This window comes from Andrographis paniculata, unplaced genomic scaffold (genome assembly GCF_009805555.1).
Source record: "Andrographis paniculata isolate CXL003 unplaced genomic scaffold, ASM980555v1 Contig82END, whole genome shotgun sequence".
Classification (NCBI taxonomy): domain Eukaryota; kingdom Viridiplantae; phylum Streptophyta; class Magnoliopsida; order Lamiales; family Acanthaceae; genus Andrographis; species Andrographis paniculata.
Window position 1 is genome coordinate 400,385 of NW_026137620.1, and position 19,587 is coordinate 419,971.

General features: G+C 32.4%; 2 protein-coding genes across 8 annotated transcripts; one reads left to right on the forward strand and one right to left on the reverse strand.

Annotated features, from left to right (window-relative positions):
- The first annotated feature begins 1,105 nt into the window (after positions 1–1,105).
- On the forward strand, positions 1,106–7,857 carry LOC127241280 (uncharacterized). 6 transcript variants are annotated; one of them, XM_051260220.1, is made up of 7 exons: positions 1,121–1,153; positions 1,401–1,733; positions 1,825–1,928; positions 2,493–2,876; positions 3,534–5,244; positions 5,330–5,524; positions 7,033–7,855. In XM_051260220.1, exons 4-7 carry the CDS (start codon positions 2,587–2,589, stop codon positions 7,339–7,341), a joined length of 2,505 nt encoding a protein of 834 aa, XP_051116177.1. In that variant the 5' UTR covers positions 1,121–1,153; positions 1,401–1,733; positions 1,825–1,928; positions 2,493–2,586; the 3' UTR covers positions 7,342–7,855. The 6 variants fall into 6 exon arrangements, with proteins under 6 accessions (XP_051116174.1, XP_051116178.1, XP_051116177.1 ...); XM_051260218.1 differs by lacking the exon at positions 1,825–1,928 and having other exon boundaries at positions 1,401–1,777; XM_051260219.1 differs by lacking the exon at positions 1,401–1,733 and having other exon boundaries at positions 1,129–1,153; positions 1,825–1,926.
- A 700-nt stretch (positions 7,858–8,557) lies between these two features.
- LOC127241282 (serine/threonine protein phosphatase 2A regulatory subunit B''beta-like) lies at positions 8,558–17,239 on the reverse strand. Of its 2 annotated transcripts, XR_007836496.1 has the most exons (14): positions 16,757–17,239; positions 15,496–15,738; positions 15,275–15,380; positions 15,031–15,130; positions 13,278–13,383; positions 13,073–13,163; positions 12,469–12,610; positions 11,978–12,125; positions 11,750–11,859; positions 11,012–11,168; positions 10,433–10,558; positions 10,184–10,329; positions 9,068–9,317; positions 8,558–8,973 (listed from the first exon to the last, which is right to left on the reverse strand). XR_007836496.1 is itself a non-coding variant. In XM_051260223.1 (13 exons), the coding sequence occupies exons 1-12, from the start codon at positions 16,904–16,906 to the stop codon at positions 10,189–10,191; spliced, it is 1,620 nt and encodes a 539-aa protein (XP_051116180.1). In that variant the 5' UTR covers positions 16,907–17,239; the 3' UTR covers positions 8,558–8,973; positions 10,184–10,188. The 2 variants fall into 2 exon arrangements, 1 of the variants encoding a protein (XP_051116180.1); XM_051260223.1 differs by lacking the exon at positions 9,068–9,317.
- Positions 17,240–19,587: the final 2,348 nt, after the last annotated feature.

A 19,587-nucleotide genomic window follows, 5' to 3' on the forward strand; every position in this document is an offset into this window, starting at 1 on the left:
CATAAATTCAAGAGGTATATGATTACTAATAATTAAAAATATAATACGTAATAAAAATAATTATAATGTAATAAAAATAAGTATAAATTAAAGTTAAATAATTAATTAGTATAATTAAAAATTTAAATATTTAAAATTTAAAATGTAAAAAAAAAATGATTAAAATGCTTAATACTTTTCAAAAAAAATAAAAAAAATGATATAAACGTCTTGATAGACAAAAATAGAAAGTATAATATTATATGTGAGATAAAGAAAATATATTATATAATTAATTAAATTAATTTATATTTATTAAGTATATACTTCCGCATTCTCATCACATACACTAATTTTATTTTGGTCTATCCCATAACAATTGACATCTTTATATTTTTTGGTAAAAATTATTAAACAAAAATATATTTAACAAATATAAATCAACTTAATTAACTACATAATATACAAAATCATAAATGACTTAGGACCACTTAAAACCACTTTAATTCTACATCTCTCTTTAAAAAAATAAATATTTTTATCTATATTTAAAACTACACATCTTTTATAAAATTGATTTATGTTAATTATAAATAAACAAAAATATATTTTTTTTATTTACTTGTATTATAGAAGATTTTACAAAATGATATCTATATTCCATATATTTTTTTAATTACTATATAATTTTAAAATATTTAAACATATGTTTTATTTTTTTTAATCATATATATTAAATTTACTTTAAAACTATAAATATTATTAATTATACAAAAAATAATATAATAATATCATAACTAATTATTATTAATTAATTAAATATCATTACTTTAAATATTGTGTTCATAATCAAAAGGTTGAAGTGGGACTAAGAAAGTATTAGTTTAATATTAAATTTTATTTAAAATTAAAAAAAAAAAAAGTCAATTGTTATAATAAATAAAAAAAATATATATGTCAATAGCAAAAAAAAAAAACTAAAAATAAAAAGAAATTGTTGTGGGGACTCCACCTCAAGGGCAAAAGTAAAACCCGCTGCAACGAAGTTTCAAACTCACGATTTGACTAAACTACCCTTCGGATTCTCTTAAATTCTTCACATATATATCGTCGGCAGGACTGCGTTCACTGCCCGGGGGAAGCATATATCCGAATCCGGCTGTTCAGTGAATTGGTAAGTTCATCTCTCAGTCTCTCGAATCGATTACTGATTTGTATGCGTTGTTGATTTCTGCTTCCATGGAATTTCGGATTCCATTTCTGTTTGTATATATATATATATATTTTTCTATACTGAGATTGCGTTGCGTATTGATTGTGAATGTTCGTTCTGTTGCATCTGCGTTTCTCCTTCCGTGCGAATTGATCAGCTTCCGCTGCTGTGGTGAATATTTGAATGATATATTCTTGTTTTGGTGAAGTTTGAAGCGTTTTAAAATTTGAAGTTGAATGCAAGAAAGCGGAGTCTTATGCGAACGGTCATTTCATCGCTTGAAGTAACGGCACAAAGCGTCTGAGATAAAATTAGGAATCCTTTGTATAGGAGAAAGCAGATTGAAGTGAACAAAATTTGGATTTGATTGTAACAGTTTGTGGTTTACACTGTATATATTGAATATGGGATTAGGATTTCATTTCATTTTACCTTCTTAGATTTCTTTGAGCTATGTAGTTTCTGATTCTATCCAGTTTGGGCAAAATTGTGTGGTTTTTTCTCGTTCGACATTTGATCATGTTTAAGTTTGAAGAGATTGGTAGGGCAGATTGGTCGACCTTTACGATAAGAATTTTAGATTAGGTCTGTGACAGCTTCTGGCACTAATGCTTTTTCTTATCGTTATTCAGATTTCAGAAGCACACTGAGTAGCTATTCAGATTTCAGAAGCACACTGAGTAGCTCCTTTTTTTAGTGCTTGGGAGCCTCACATGATTTTTCCTAACGGAAAGGTGTACGTGCAGCTATTAAATTAATGGAGTCTAAAGCATAAGAAAATCATAGAAAAGTGGTGCTAGTTAGTTCAAAGTATATTATACTATGTGTAGTTAATAGAATAAAATATTCTGCAGCAGGAATACCGGAGTTGTTCCCCCCTCTTTATCTACATGACTACATAGTTGTCTTCATCCTTTGCTTTTTTCTTAGAATATGGTTTCTTTTTCTTTTTCCCTGTTATTTATTTATTTATTTTTAAGTGTATTCTTTCTAGACCGTATAGATAGAGTGCTCTCTTGCACTTGTTTGGCAGAGCTTCTGGATTCTGATATCTTACAATTTGTTTTATTTTGAAGTCTGTGTTTCTGTTTGCTTTGAAAATTTCATCAGTTCTTTTATGAAGTGTCTATATATTTTAAGGTCAAGACCCTTCAGGCTGGATCTCAGCATCTGTTAAAATAATTTAATAGTGAAAGGGCACACCCAAAATATGAAAGATGCTGCATTGGGATCAATGAAAATTGTGTGTTCTTGTCTAGTTTAGCCTCACTATTGATACTCTCTCTCTTTCTTCCTGCAGAACCCCTAAAAGCTTTCGGTGTGGGTAAATTTTCTACAGGTTCTTTGTCAAGTTCTATGATAATTAGAGATAAATTGGAGTTCCAGCCACGGGGATGAAGAAGCTTTTCTTTTTCAGATCAAATTCATCTAGCAAAACTAACGATGATCAGCTCTCCCCACCGACAGATAAGCAAGTTTCATGGGAAAAACCACCGGAAAGAGCGGACATGTCTGCTAATAACAAGCATGAAGATTGGGAATCTCCCAGCTCTCCTTGTCTAAGAAGAAGCCTCTCCTTCTCATCTGGATCTCCTTATGATGCTGGTGGAAAGGGGCATAGAAATGAAGGTGACCGATTTGATACTCCTCATTCAAACAAACAACCGGGACAAAACTCCTCCCGGTAGGTAGTCTGATCTTTTGTTCTTGATTGCCTTTTTCAGTTTATAAAATGCTCAAGTAGTCCTTGCAAACGTAGTTGTCACCTTTTAAATTGAATAGTATATTATAATCTTTATTATAGGTAGATTTAAATTTTAGAATATAATATTATATTTGTTATTTAGTAAATGTAGAGTTTATACTATTTATTATATTATCCTATATCATAGCTAATTCTAGAATTAGAAAGAGCGAAACACTGTACGATGTGATGAATATAGAATCGAAGAAATAAATTAAAATGAAGAAGTGAAAGAATAGTAATATAAGACCAGCAATGAAAATGGTGAAAATGAAGAACAAAATTACTTATCAAATTTTGAACGTGATTAACTTTGATTATTTATCTGTCAAAGTAGTTGTGATCTATGTGTTTTTGCTTGTATAACTATATATGAAGTATGATTTATATCTTTTGTAATTTTATTGGTTTGAATGAGAATAATGAGATAATTTATAATTTTTTGTTATGTATAATTTTGTATATATAATATATATATATATATTCTTAAATTTTCAAATAGTCGTAGTCCCTCTTTGTAATACTATGCGAGGTTGACAATTAAGCTTACAAAGACATGGTTCGATCTTCTGTTGAAATTCTTTTTATGTTCTTCAGCTCTCATACTCTCACTCCTGAGAGGCAATGCAGGAGAAGATTAGCTGATGCAGCCATGATCAGAAATCCTCTGAGGGTTGAGAAATTCGATTCTGTTCCCAGAGCATGCTCTGATACATCTGAGATCTCTTCAAATTGCTCTAGTAGTGTTTTGGATCGATACATCGATGGAGAGCAACAGATGGGAAGGTGTGAATCACAACCCAATTCATCAAAGGGCAATCAGCTTCGAACTGAAAACGCGATCGGCAAGAGGCCGCCAAGAATTCAGTATCCGATGGCAGTCAATCAAAAACCAAAATCTCAGTCCTTCCGAAAAACCAAAGCATATCAATCTTCAGACAAGACAAGAACAAGAGAAGTCCATCCCGATGGTCCAATCACCATTCAAGATGTGTATGGAAGAACCTTCAATAGGTGTTCTAATGAGGAAGAAGATATCAAATTCTTCAAAAACAAGTATCCTTACAGTGATCCAGACATGGCAGGAAATCCCGATTTCGAACTACTTAAAATGTACAAGGAAGCCGAGGAAAGAGCTGCTATTCTCTCCGAAGAGCTCGTAAATGGAACCTTTCTCCATCTCAACGAGCCGAGCCTGCCGACCATGATTCAGACTATTCAAAGCTTAACAGAGGAAAAGTTAAACATGGCTCTAGAGATCACAGCTATTCTAGACGACAGAATTGCAGAGAAGGCATTGTTCACGGAAAAACTAAATCTATTAAGGGTCGAATCCGAGGCAAGAACCCGAAGACTAGAGATGGAAAAAACCGAGCTGCAGCGAGTACTCGAAACAGAACTGGACAGAAGATCAACTGATTGGTCCCTTAAGCTTGAAAAATACCAATCAGAAGAACAGAGACTTCGCGACAGAGTACGTGAGCTAGCCGAGCAGAATGTTAGCCTCCAAAGAGAAGTTTGTTCCTCGAATGCAAAGGAAAACCAACTCGGGAATATTGCTATGCAAGCTAAGGAAGCCATGGAAGAGAATCATTATTTGCATAAAACTCTTTCCGAAACGACGGAAAAAACTCGCGCAGCAGAAGAAGAACGAGACTGCATTCGACGGAACTACGAGGGGATGATTACCGAGTGCAAAGATATGCACCAATCAATCTGCCGACTCCAAAGAATCCGTAACGAGCAAGAAAAAACCATTTCCGGACTTCGGGAGCTTTGCGACGCCGTCGGAAGCAAAAACGAGCTTGAAAAAATCGAAAACCTGAGGATCGAACATATGAGACTAACAGGAGTGGAGCATGCATTGAGAAAAGAAGTAGAAGAATGTCACCTTCAAGTGAATTCCCTCCGGAAAGAGAATATCGACTTACTCAATCGCCTGACGACGAAAAACGGGAATACATTTTCAACCTTTAAGTTGGATCAAGAACTCCGAAATCGCATCGGTTTCTTGCAAGATAAAATGCTCCCATTTCTTACAGAAAGCAGCCAGCTCGGCGAGAAGCTGCTCGACGTTGTCAAAACCTCTCCACGGGACACAAATAGCGAATTTCTCGTCGAATGCGAAGCGAAGATTCGAGGTCTTCGCCGAGCAACTGAAAACTTTGGCGTCAGTTTTCAGACATTATCCGGTGTTCTTCAAGAGAAGTCAGGTCATTTAACAGGTAAGTCTCGTTCAATCGTCGCGGATAATTCAACACTTGTTGTAGATGATGATTCACACAACCTAAACAAGAAGAATTCGGAGGTAAGCTAATTCTGATGTTTACTAGTCTCTGTTCTACTGTCATCGTGTTACTAAACTCTTGGACGTTTGCTTTGTTCTTTTTCAGGACGTAATAAGATCTGCATTGAAGGCAGAAACTTTACTTACGAATCTGTTGCGCGATAAGCTTTATTCTAAGGAACAAGAAATGGAACAGCTGCGAGCAGAACTTGCTGCAGCTGTAAGAAGCAAAGACATTCTCGACTCCACGGTGGATGATATGTCGATCATGAGCCACAAAATGAAGGACTTTGAACTTCAGGTAAGTCTCGACATTAAAACTTCCTCTCTTGAAACTCTAGATGTGCAAATTTTTCGGTTTATCTTTTCCAATAGACGGCGGCAGTTACTGTGATGACTAATAATAGTACTGACAGCATATGAAACATAATAGTATATAAATACATGTGTGTTTGTTTGGAGGTTTGGATTTTGAGTTGGGATTTGAATAGTAAAAATTTTGAATTTGAATAGTTGTATGATGTGATATAAATAGGGTTTGATGTGATGTTTTGAATGTAAAATTGATTTTTAGTATAATATAAAAAATGAAAAATAGGTGTTTGATTTGATTTTTTTGGGGGAAAAAATTGGATGAATAGTGGAAATCCACCAAAATCCTTCAAACAAACACACGACATTAGGCTAATTAGGACTATGCAAATGATCACATTCCCATATGCGCCCTTTGTTCAATTTGAAAGTCTGCATTTAAAAATAATAGTATTTAATTATTTGCTAGTTAAAAGTAGTGTAAAAACAATTTTGTTCAAAAGTAATTATGTGATGATAAAGTAGAGATTTTTTTTAAAAAAAGAATGAGATCCATAGTTACTAAAAACGAAAAATAAGTACTTTATAATTGGACAATTCAAAATAGAAATGTATATCCTTTGTAGAGCTGTTAACGATCCGAGGCGAGCAAAGCCAAATTTTAAGTGTTTGTTAATGTTCACGAACAAGGCTCGTGTTCGTTCGTTAAGCTTTCGAGCTCGTTCGTAGTGTTCGAGTTCGGCTCGTTAAGAATTTTTGTTGTTTGAGCTTGTGTTCGTGTTCGACTCATTTAGGTTCGATTAAGCTCGTTCGAGCTCGGTTTGTCTTATTTTTTAAAATTTATATATAAATTATAAAGAAAATTTAAAATTATTTTATTTATATATTTAAAATTAATATTTTATTTATTTATAAATTATAATTGTATATGTATATATAATATTTATAATAAATATATTATTTAAACGAACGTTCTCGAACAAAGCTCGGGCTCATTCGTTAACCAAATGAGTCTATTTATGTTGTTCTATTCGGCTCGTTAACATTCGCGAACGAGCTTTAGCCAAGTTCACGAACTGCTCAGTTCGTTTAACAGCTCTAATCACAAAGAGTATATAAGATGAAAGTGAGTGTATTGGATCTTAGCAATATGTTTTTGAGTAGCTTGCTATTGACATATCCTCACTTTCTATTAGAGTATCTTAATTTTTATAGTTTTAAGTGTTTGTGTTGTGAACTATGAAAGAATTGTAAATATGAAATGATACTTTGTGTGATTTTGTTGATCTTTGTATTTATATATATATTGTTTACGTTTATTATTATATGTATATATTGTATTTCTCGGTTAATATTTTTCAAGAATGATGTACATTAATAGGTAAACATACTCTAAATCTCATCATGAGAACAAAAAGAAAAATATCGATCAATAGCACGTGCACAATGAATCTTGATAAAAATTTTCTCCATGCGATCTACATTTACGTATGACAGGCGATGAGAAAGGACGAGACAATAAGTCAGCTACGAGACGAGCTGCAAGAGTGGAAGAACGAACTGGGCATAGTGAGGGGAGTATTAGCAAAGGTGTCGGAGGAGAGGGACATGATGTGGGAGAAGGTTAAACATTACGGCGAGGACAACATGCTGTTGAGTGGTGAAGTCGACGTGCTGAGAAAGAAAATAGAGGCCCTCGACGACGAGATAATGCTGAAAGAAGGTCAGATTAGCATACTTAAGGACAGCATGAGTAGACCTTTCGATCTTCTCACAAGCCCGGCGTTGGAGGCACATGGCACGTGAACCCTCACTGCCAAAAAGGTACGCCTGTTAGTTATTTCTTATTTAAAGTCTTCCTCTTTTCTTAAGAAGAAAGTTTGATTTGATGATAGTAATAATATAATTAAGAATTATATATATATATACATGTATATATGAGATTTGTTGATTTGTTTGAGGGAGTTGAAGGGTGGTGTTCTTGGAGGAATAGTGGAGAAAGATGGTGAAGAAATTGTCAATAATGTCAATTATTAAAGAACCTTATAGTGATAGAGTGGTCGATTTACGATGAAAAAATTAAGTACACATCATATATATATATATATATATAAAATACAACATAAAAACTTGACAATACTATCATATAGTCACACACACATGGCATGCAAAGCTCATTTTAGCACATAAGTTTTCATATAAAATGATGCAAGTTTAATTGAAAATAATAATTTAAAGATGATGATATTTTAATATTACAATAAAATAGGTAAAGAAATAAAATAAGAGTTATAAAAAAATTATTAAAAATTGAAAAAGAAATCGTAGTATAAATAAAAATAATAATAAAACCTCCAATGCCTACCTGTCACACATGATTCGCCTACTATGATTTGTCTGTTGGACCGTATTAAGTTCGACCGAAAGTTTACCCAATGTTCACTTTTGGTAGCGGCCGTAAGTTGCCACGTCATCAAAATAATAATAATAAATTTATTTTAACGGACAAGAAAGAATAATTGCTAACCAATATAATAATCCACATAATGTTTATTGAGCCACCACGCGACAATTAAGGTATTGATAAGGTTAATCATGATTCACACACTATATCACAATTAATCTAATATATAACTTGCATGATATTAATTGATAACATGTATAACAAACAATCTACGCAATATAAACCACAACTGATCTTCTATTTGATGCTCATAATAATATTATGATGGGTAAATTCAATATAAATAGATCTCACTTTACTCAATTCTTATCTTCTCACATCCACAGCCCTTTTCACAGTATCCCCCACCTAACCCCCACAAAAACAATAAAATTAAATTAAATCATACAATACATCTAAACAAAAAGCACAAGAAAAAATGAAAAAAAAAAAAAAAAGAGAGGCAATAATAAACTCAAGATCACAAAGTCAGAAGGAAACTCTAAGAAAAGAATTAAAGGTTGCAGGCCAAAAAAACAAAACATTTCACCAAACTAATCCCAAAAAAGAAAACAAACAAACAAAAAAACTAGTAGCTGATATTGACTACAGAAATAATTAATAAAAATATTTTTCTCTTACATGCGGAGGTCAGGTCAGGGCAGACGATGTCACACGATGCCCGCTGGTTGGCGCAAACTTGTTAAATCCTTTTGCAAATGGCAAATGCCACTCTTGGCATGAATTTAACAGTTAGTCCTGTGTTGTGTTGTGTTGTGTGTGAAAGGTAAGCAATAAAGCTCAAAATCTCTGTACACCCTCCTCCCCTACCCTACCCTACCCTCCATTGCAAATTTATATCATCACTTGACTTGGGACAAACACTGCTGAATAACCAACCATTCAGCAGTTTGTACCAAATGACAATTGCGGCTTCAACTTTAATGCTTCTTCTGATGCAGCAGCATGGTGGAAACAGAATTGACTGTAGAAATCTGAAACAAGAGTACATATTAAAATCAGGCAAAAAAGGGACCATCAGTATGTACTGTGTTGGATTATCTCTAAATGTTAAATGATTCTTCTTACCTAAAAATTTAAGTTTGTAGAGACATTATATGTCAACCAACACACCCACCCCCTCATGTGCAAAGTCAAGGGACATCCTGCTCTAATACTATATTGAATGCCCATCTCGCCTAAAGCTTTTAGGTGTGGTCATTTGACGCTATATACCACTGAACCAAATGATCACAAAGGCGTGTCGCTATGTACTGTTGCTCTACCTTGTATTCTCTTACACTTCCAGAAAGTTAAAACTAACAACCCCTTGCCATCTCTGTAATAGCATCATTTCTATAAGGGGGTGAAGAGATAGCAAATAAAGAACAAACAATGGAGGTAAGAGGAAGAAAGAATGTGAAAACCAAAAAAAAAAGAAAAAAAAGAAACCAACAGGAGGAGGTAGGCGTCTAAGTTTTATTGATCAACGCAAGTAACCCTTCGTTGGAATTGTACAAAAGAGAAGAAAGTAAAGCGATATCACGCCAGCAACTTAGGGGGTCTCAAAAATATTCTCCAAAATCATAAAAAAGCTAAAATCCCTAACCAAGTAATCTACCGAGTAACTCATTGGGTTAATAGCTACAGATAAAACTCTAGATAGAATTCAGCTCAACTCTTTAACCCCCTTGTTTCCTTCTTGCAGACAATAAAACATTTGTTATAATCCAAATTCTCTCATATTAATGTCATAGAAATAAGTGAACATGAACAGAAGAAGAGATGGACTGCAACGGGGTAGGGGAAAAGAAAGAGGCACAAAAAGGGAGTAGAGAAGGAGATGGGAAGTGGGATAGAGTTGCCGACACAAAGGAGGGACTGTCACTAAGAGAGTAGATTAAGGATATATTAGGACATTATATATTTAACTTAAATTTTGGTTTTAAAATATATACATATATATATAGCCTATGGCTTTATTTTAATATTTCATTCAAAAGGTTAAAACAGCTCTTACAGACAGAGGCTTGAAACAGCATATAAGGTGCCATTTTGATTTATGCAATGTGGATGTATAAAACAACACCACTATTTCCTATAATAAATACTTTATAACTACCAGAGAAGGGGACCAAATCATAACCGAGGTTCAGTTAACAGATTAAAAAAAAAAATTCAATTGTACATCAACTGAAATCTTACCTAGGTCAAAAAGGAGCCTCCAGTGATTCATCCCAAACATCTGCACTTCCATTGGAGGCATCGTCTGCATCTTCCTCCATCGAAAGCCTAATGTATTCTCTGTGGGCAAAGCGATCCCACTCTGTCAAATGCGGGTTCTCTCGCTCCTGCCCACATATTAAAAAAGCGTGCAAAGTGAGTGCAACGTCACAAATTAGTGGAGTGAAATCTAAATATCGCTATCATTAAACAATGTTGCATCGATTCTACCTGGCGAATTAGAAATGGATCACGAGTCTCAAAGGCCATAAACTTGTTAAGATTAAAAAGAATATTTAATACGCTGCCTGAAAGTTTGCTTCTTTTGAAATCCTGTACTGTGAAGTAACTCTGATCCTGCATACAAAACGGATTAATTGTTATGAGATGTTCTGGTGTGTCGTGGCTCGCATTCCATAATGTATCCTACTCTCAAAACATTAGAAGTTTTTCTTAATCTCAATATTCCACTAGATGTCCTCTTCGTAAAAGCAACCAACTTAGTATGGAATGATGCCGAACCCCACCCTCGTTGCTTCTTTAACACCAGTATATGATCTAGAGACTTGGAACAATATAGCAAAGACTTAAAAAACATCATCATTCTGATCTCCATTCTTTGGTGCCAAACAACTTTATGAGCATGACCAGAAGCTTCATAGAGATGTCGATTATTAAAACGTCATTAGAAAAGGTATCAAAAACAGATAATGCATATCTTGCACCTTTCTATTCCTTTTGGGTGATAGAACTAGCTAAAAGTGTAAAATACCTAACCAAACAAATCAACATGATTCATTCAAACTTCACCTGTGGATTGATCATGTCAACTATTTGACACAATATATCTTCAAAAAGCACAGGCTCTTGGGCCATGCATTCCATTCTGTGTAACTGCTCTTCATAAAAGAATTGCATTTCATTCCTCGTAATATATCCATTTCCATCCAAATCTATGCATTTGAACCTGAGGGGGAAAAAATCATAACACATACACATCATAGAACAATACCTTATTACACAACAATAATTAACTCAAGATATAATTTGCAGTGAAAAACAAACAAACAAAAAGCACTCACCAGTCGCTATGAACCTAACCATATCCTTAAGCTGTTAGTATTCATTAGGCAGCAGTCTATTATGAAAAGAACACTGCTAAGGGTAGTGAAAAGTTATCTGTTTGGTTACCATTTCTTATGACTTTAAGGCTATATGTATCTCCCTTTAAAATAATAATACTAATCTTAAAAAAATAAATAAATAAATTTCCTTTAGCTGCTTAAACCAAGCTCAACACCATTTGAAACCAAATATTAGAAAGATGCAAACAATCAATATATTGTGAAGGGCCGTGATGATTGCCCACTTGGCAAGAAGTAGCAAACCACATGCACAAATAATTAAGAAAAGAATCAGGATCCACAATTCAACGATGTTCCACATTGTGACACCACCTTCAGAAGAATGACAGTTATATTCCCCAGGTGCCATACTTCAATAATGACTGGGCAAATATTAACGATGCTTCAAATAAAATCAACGTACCAATACTCAAGACTAGGTTCAGATGTTTTATCCTCCTCGGATAGTATGAAATAGACAAAATCCTCATAACCCATCTTTCCTTCAACCTTACTGGTGAACTTTCTGGGAACCTTAAGACAATTTTTAATATGAAACACTTAGAATCAAGGTCGAAGCATCCTAGTATATATCATTCTTTAGAAAAGCACATTATGCATCTTGAGTATGAGAAGGAACATAGGAACACACCTGAGAAAATATTCTATCAACAATCCTGTAGGTAAGTGCGTGATTGCCGTATCTAATGAGGCTCTCTTTGTCAATTATAAAATCATGATCCATATCCAGCTCCCAAAACTTGCAATATATAACGTAAAAATGTTCATAGGAGAAGTACCTGAAGAAAAAGGAGAAATGTGGACAAATAGAGAGAAATTACAAAATTAGGACATGAGAAAATGCAATAGAGCAGAAAAAAGTTCCATGTGAAAGAATACTGAATGTTCTACCAATACATCAATCACAAGGTTGCACTGGTGGAGATCTAGACAAATCATGAATTTATCATTTATTTATTTCTCTAATAAAAAATCAACACATAATATGGTAAAAAAATCAGGTACTACTATGTTTAATCAGCCCTAGAGCTTTAATGAAATTAATGTTTAGCATGCAACAAAAACATAGATTATAAAGGCTCATACGAAGTAGTAAAAAAAACAAAATTCTTCTGTAATCACCTCAAAACTTTGTTAATATCCTCTTCTTCATCTGCATGCTGCATTGCAGCAATTAAGTCTGACCGTTTCAGCTCCCTTAGTGTAAGACGATGGTTACCCAATCTATTCACGTGGTAAAATATTCTGTATATTACAGTTTCAGCTGGACAGATGACAAAAAAAAAAATGAACTGTTATCCATATAAATTAATGTGAATCAACATATATATAGAAAAGGTAAGTTTAACTTCAATTTCAGCAGGTCACAAAAGCACACAGTCCAGCCAACCACTGAGACATGCCTTCTGAATAGTAAACCAATGTTGCCCTAGAAAATAGAATCAGCTATAGAAATTGGGCAGATATTGATAAATGTAAACAAATTATTCTGCAAATCATCAATCAGCAGGGAATGTTTATTTAATGGTTAGAACAGAGTGCATTTATAACAGCAATTGCTGTATTACTTAACTCCAAATAACAATACAAAGCAAAACAACACACTAGCAAGATTATGTAGTGTAAATTTCCTAAGATGGTAAAAATGGTGACAACTACAACAAGGCACAATTCAGAAAGAGAAAACACACAGTGACACAAATAAATACCATAATGTACAGCGTACCATATCTTTCCTGAAATTCAGGTGTACTCTGTAGGAACTCTAATCCTGGATGAGTTGCCAACAGTTCTTGAAGCAGAGGTTTGAAGTCATCCTACATCATGTTCATAAAATTGTTAGCTTACTAAAGAAAGATAATATGATCAAAGAACTTTCATCAATTTCATTACTATTGATTGAAGAACACATTTAGCAGCCATCACATAACCTGGGTCAAATATTTGGAATCAGGCTGCTTTAAAACTGTGTATAATTGTGTTGCTGTATCTGTTGTCAAAATGTTCCCATTGACCCAGAAATCAACAAAAGCGTCCCTGTTTACATACCATCAATTGAAATAAGACAACATGCCCCACCAAAAAAAAAACCCTGTTCAAGGAATGAATCATCATGGTAAAATCATCTACAATTTATTGATTAAAAAATGTTTTGGCCTTACAATATATCAGTTAAAGATCTTTATGCTGGTATTATCAAAGCAATCAACTACCAACCCACGCAATGAGTAAAGTAAAATGTGTTGTACAAGAGTAGCTATTTATTATTGTTGGCTTCAAATTTCCAAGTTATTGAATGATCTCAATTGGAGTTGGGATAAAATAGAGATGGAAAAGGCATCATAAACTATAAAAAATTAACCTAGAATACAATTGCTATCATAACCTTTGAAAACTACCAGCTATAAAGCACCCACACTCCCACAGTCAAGATATACACTTGAATAGGTAAAAACTCTATTTAAATATTACTACCACTAAACCCTTGAAATTGAACATAGAGAACTTAAAGTTTTATTCTTGAACTGTGAAGATCAAACACACAAAAGTAGGACATATTTCATGTTTCCAATTACTCATTGTCAGTTTTTCAAAATCTTTTATTGGGATAGTGTGGTGGCTGAAATTTCTATTTCACACATCATGGAGGGCAGTCTCTTCTGCTCGCACCTTTCCATCTAAGATTAATTTGATGGGATCACACTGCAGGGCAAAACATAGAATTCTAATTCTGTTAACTAATAGAAGATCAAATTACCCACATTAATGGAAACCCTAACACTGAATTATCCAGTAGGCGTTGTTCTCTTTGAGCTTTTTTTTCCCTCATTATGCAATCTCACGATCTCCCTCCATATAAATCACATCCAACAGTCATTTTTCATACAAAACATCACATTGAATGACTTTTTCATCTCAAAACATCACTACCAAAAACACACACATACAAAAACAAAAGAGTACACTCATAGAGGTTTAGAGAAAATCTAAATATCAAGTATTTATCTAAAATCCTAATGCAATCATAATAGTGAAATCTGCAAGATATAAAAACTTTGATAGTAGTAATTAGGCTACTCATAGGGCAACAAACACAGACCAACAATAGGTCAGGGAAAGTATAACAGTAAAAAATCTATGTCTATATTTATTCATTGGTGGTTATTAGCCTACCGATGGTGTTTGAGTTTTTTCTTTTCTTTTTGCTTATTAGGTCCTTTTTTTCACTCCCTCAATTTCTTCCATCCTGTAAGTTTTCCCCTTGCTTCTTTATAAATAACATGAACTGCATAACATTAACAAAGGGTTTGTTTTCTTGTGGCCCTTTTTATTTTTTCCCCATTTTTTACTATTCAACCTATCATTTTCCCTTCGAAACATCACAGCCAATGTCTATTTTTCATTCAAAACATCAATTCCAACAACTATTTTCACCTCAAAAGCATTAAAACCAAAAACACAAAAACAGGGGAAAACACGTTTCAATACACACAAAGTAATCATGATCTATATCAATACTCCTGATAGCTGTAAATACCGTATAATAATTGCCTAGTTAGAAGTTATATAAAAAGTGGACTGACTTTGTGCCTTCCAATTTAGTCAAGATTTAAAAAAATAATAATATAAAATAAATATTCAAATACAAGACAAAACCGGAATTTTAGAAGAGACAAGTATTACCTTGTCACAGTTCCAGTGCCATTGGCATCAATCTTTCTAAAAAGAGCCGAAGAGGCAAATGATGGGAGCTTGCAAATTTCTTTAGTTACAGGTTTAAATTCTGCAAACCAAAATGCAGGTGTATAAAAATCCCAGTGAAAGTCACTGTTAGGTCAAATGCAAGCTTCACATGCACAAATGATTAGTGGAAAACACCATAATAAATAACCTAAAGAATTAACTTATAAAATACAGCTAATCTCACCATGAATCTGGAGTCCATCTGCATGACCATAAAAGAATTGATTGATTCTAAACAAACACCGCTCTTTCAATTCATTAGCTGGTGGACGGCCATCTTGGAAATAGAACTGCATCAGTCACAAATCTAGTCAAGATAAATATGCACCAAGTTATGAAGTAGAATAGCAGGTATAAATGTGCAAATCAATTTTCTTCAGAAAACATCAACACAACTAAATCAACCTGAGGTATAAGCTCCTTCACAGGCTCATTAACAAATTTCAAAGGAGAACCTAAAGCAGACGGGCCAGCCCTTTGTTTAAAGATCCGAGGAGAACCAGTTGAACTTCTCGGTGAAAGTGGTGGTGTACTCCCTGCAGGAAACATTGATGGCAATGTGTTGCCAGCTGCAGCATTAGAGCTAGATGTCGTTCCAGAAACATTCTGAAGACCTCCTCCTTTAGCACTATTGAGCAAGGATTTTACCTGAGTAAAGGTGAACCATTGTGAGTATTTGTGATTCAAATTTTAATTATCATGAGAGAGTAAACTTAAAAAATGCATTGCAATCAGCTAACTCAACTCTACCTCCACTTTACAAATGTCAAATGAAAAGGACTGAGAAATGCTGTATTTTATTATCTTCTAAACATGAATTCATTGCTTCAATGTCCTTTCAAGACATGCTAAAATTTGAATTGAAACTTGAGTTTTGAGTTACATCCTACGTGCTTATTGCTTATATACAACTCATAGAATTGTTACACCAAAAAACACATTTTACAACGATGAAAATGCACATAAACAATTGAGAATTCTTATATCTGTAGAGTTTTATGTGCTTATTAAGAGGATGCTCTTGGCAACATATATATTAGTGGGATGACACAATATGCCATCAATTAAGTATGGCTTAGTTTAATCCTATCCTTTTTTGTGTATACTTATTAGATTGTTTACAAGCATTGAAGAAGAAGAAGAAGAAATCCATATACTAATATAAGAGGCATCATCATAACTGAATGTTATACTATAAAGAGACGTCAGACATAAGAAATTCTTTCAATTAGACAGTTCCTTGCTCCAAGAGCCTCTAAGATGCACAAAGCCACCTTCCCTTCGCCTATAGCAGCTGAAAATGATGCAACAGCATACATTTTTCTTTCCATCTACCCATTTCATTTAAGCCAGTTCAAAGATAGTGTTAAAATGTTTTCCAACCAGATAAGACAACAATTAAATCCAACAAAACAACATCTAAAGAAAATTGAAAATTATTTCTTGAGCCACAAAATAACACCGCATGAAGAAACAAAAATGTAGAACACAATCCACTTGATTATATGCCACAATTCCACTAACACAGCTCAGAAAACAAACCACAAACCAATCACGAATCTTCCTTAACAAGAACGAGGGCAAAAACTACAGAAAAAATGCACACACACACACATATATATATATGCAGACATATGTATATTATGTGAGCGAACAAAACCATTACCAATGAATTGGTCTCCGGAAGCGAAAGCCACTGATCAAATAGCTTCTCGGCAATGTAAGGGTTGGACTTAATGGCCAGAGGAGACAGCTCCGGGAGCTGCAGGAGTTCAGCATCGAGACGCGCCACATCGCCATGGAAATCCACATCCATATCTCAAAAAAAATAAAATTCAAATAATGATACCGGAAACAACCAGAATAGGTCCTTGAACCATCAAAAAAGCCACGAGCCAACGCCAATCGGAAAAGCAACAGGAATTTCTGCAGTCACGGATCTTGGCAGAGCCCCAAGCGGCGAGACATGGAAGGAATTCGAGATGCAGAGATGCAGCATCAAGAAAACCCTAAATTGGGAATGGAATCGAGATCGGAGATGACGAAATTGCGGAGATAATTGAAAGCCCTTGAGAGAGAGAAAGAGAGAGAGAGAGGAGAAAAGAAAAGAAAACCGGTGCGATATTCAGCGCGCCCTGTGCGTGTGAAGGCAGAGTTACCAAAGAAGCCTATGAAATAGTGTTATTATTATCACTATAGTTATAATAATAATAATTTCAATAAATAAGACAACTTAGGGTGTGTTTGTTCGAGGGATTGGATTTTAAATTTATTTTTATTTTTCTCCCCAAAAATATCAAATTAAATATCTATTTTTTATTTATTATATTATATTAAAAATTAATTTTATATTCAAAATATCACATCAACATCTATTTATATCGCATCGTACAACTATTCAAATTCAAAATTTTTACTGTTCAAATCTCAATTCAAAATCCAAACTCTCGAACAAACGCTTGTTGTTACTGATTCAATTAGGTGATAGCTAATTCAATTAGGTGATAGCTAATTCAATTAGCTGATGTTTGGTAAAACAATTGTTTCATATTAGTTGATTATATGTAAAATGTTTCTAATATATTCGATTATGTTCTTTTGAGTTTAGAATGTTTAAAATTTTTTGTTATTAATTATTGAAAATTGTAAAAGTGTTACTATAAAAGTATTTATTTTTATTACAGTTAGATTTTTAAAAAATAATATATTTTTATTAAAATATATAAATAGTTTTTCCTATTGAAAATGATATAAAATATAAAATAATAAATTTTTCGTGTATATATATATTATGTTAGTTATCGATTAGTTTATTATATTTATAATTTCAATAAATTTAATATATTTAATTTATTTTTAGTATAAAATTTATATAGTGTATTTTTAATATAAAGATAAATTATTAATATTTATATTTTCTATTTTTTTTTTTGATTTTAATAAATTTATATATTTTACAATTAAAATAATTTTTATATAAACATTAATTATTTTAAATTTATAAAAATAAAACTATATTATAATGAAATATTCTAATATAATTAATAAATAATCAAAATATATTTATTTGTGTAAAATGCATAATAAATTTTTAAGGGCATACAAGGAATAAATTATTTTTTTTTTTTACAGAAAAAATTATTTCAAAACGTTGGATAAGTTAGCTTTTCAGAAATTAGTTTTTTGGGTCCAAAAAGCTATTACAAAAAGCTAATTTACCAAACACCTGAATTAGTTTTTTTGACTGGTCAAATAGCTAAAAATTGTTCAATAAGCCAAAAGGTCTTAAAAAAACTATTTGCCAAACACCCCATTAGGTTATGCTTAATTTAGAAGGAGACTTTCGGAGTTGTTCTTTATTACTAATGTTTTTATACTTTAAAAAAAAGAAAAATAAAAAAATAAAAATCAATGTGTTTTTTGCTAATGTATTTTATTTTTTTTCTTAGGGTGTGTTTGTTTGGGGTATGAATTTTGAGGTAGAATTTTAATAGTAAAAATTTTGAATTTGAATAGTTGTATGATGTGATATAAATAAGTGTTGGTGTGATGTTTTGAATGTAAAATTGATTTTTAGTATAATATAAACAATAAAAAATAAGTGTTTGATTTGATGTTTTTTTTAGGAAAAAATGGGATGAATAGTGGATATTAAATCCAATCCCCCAAACAAACACACCCTAATACTTATTTTTTATTTTTTAAATTATACTAAAAATCAATTTTACATTCAAAACATCACATCAACACCTATTTATATCACATCATACAACTATTTAAATTCAAAATTTTTACTATTCAAATCCCAACTCAAAATCCAAACCCCCAAACAAACACACTCTTAATGTATTTAGTGTGTTTTTTATTATTTTATTTATGTTATCTTTATTATTTATTATATCTTTATTTAGTGTGATTTTGAATTTTACCATTTCAAATGTTTTTTCTTCCAAATAATCTAATCAAAACACCTATTTTTTATTTATTATATTACAATAAAATTAAATTTTATATTCAAAATATCATATCAATATATATTTATATTACCTCAAATTATTTCAATTCAAAATTTTACTATTCAAAACCAAAATTTTAGAAATGAACACACCCAGGTAAGTCCTCCGTTTATATAGATAGTTTTGAAATTTTGATAAGAATTAAAAAAAATTGTTGAGTTGAAATATATTTATATATAAATTATAAAGATGTTTTGGATAATTATTTTTATGGTAATATATTACCACCCTCCGCTTAAGAGTTACATTTATCATTTTCATTATTGTACCAAATATTAAAAATATTTTTATACTCCCTCCATCCCATTGAAAGGTTACCCTTTTTTATTTTCCATTTTCGTCCGTTCCAAAACAATATTTTCTAATTTAGTAACTGTATTATCTACTTTACATAATAAATACACTTTCAACATACAATATATTACACAAATGCCATTACTTGTATATTACACCATACTAATAGGGTACTTTTGTTTTTGTT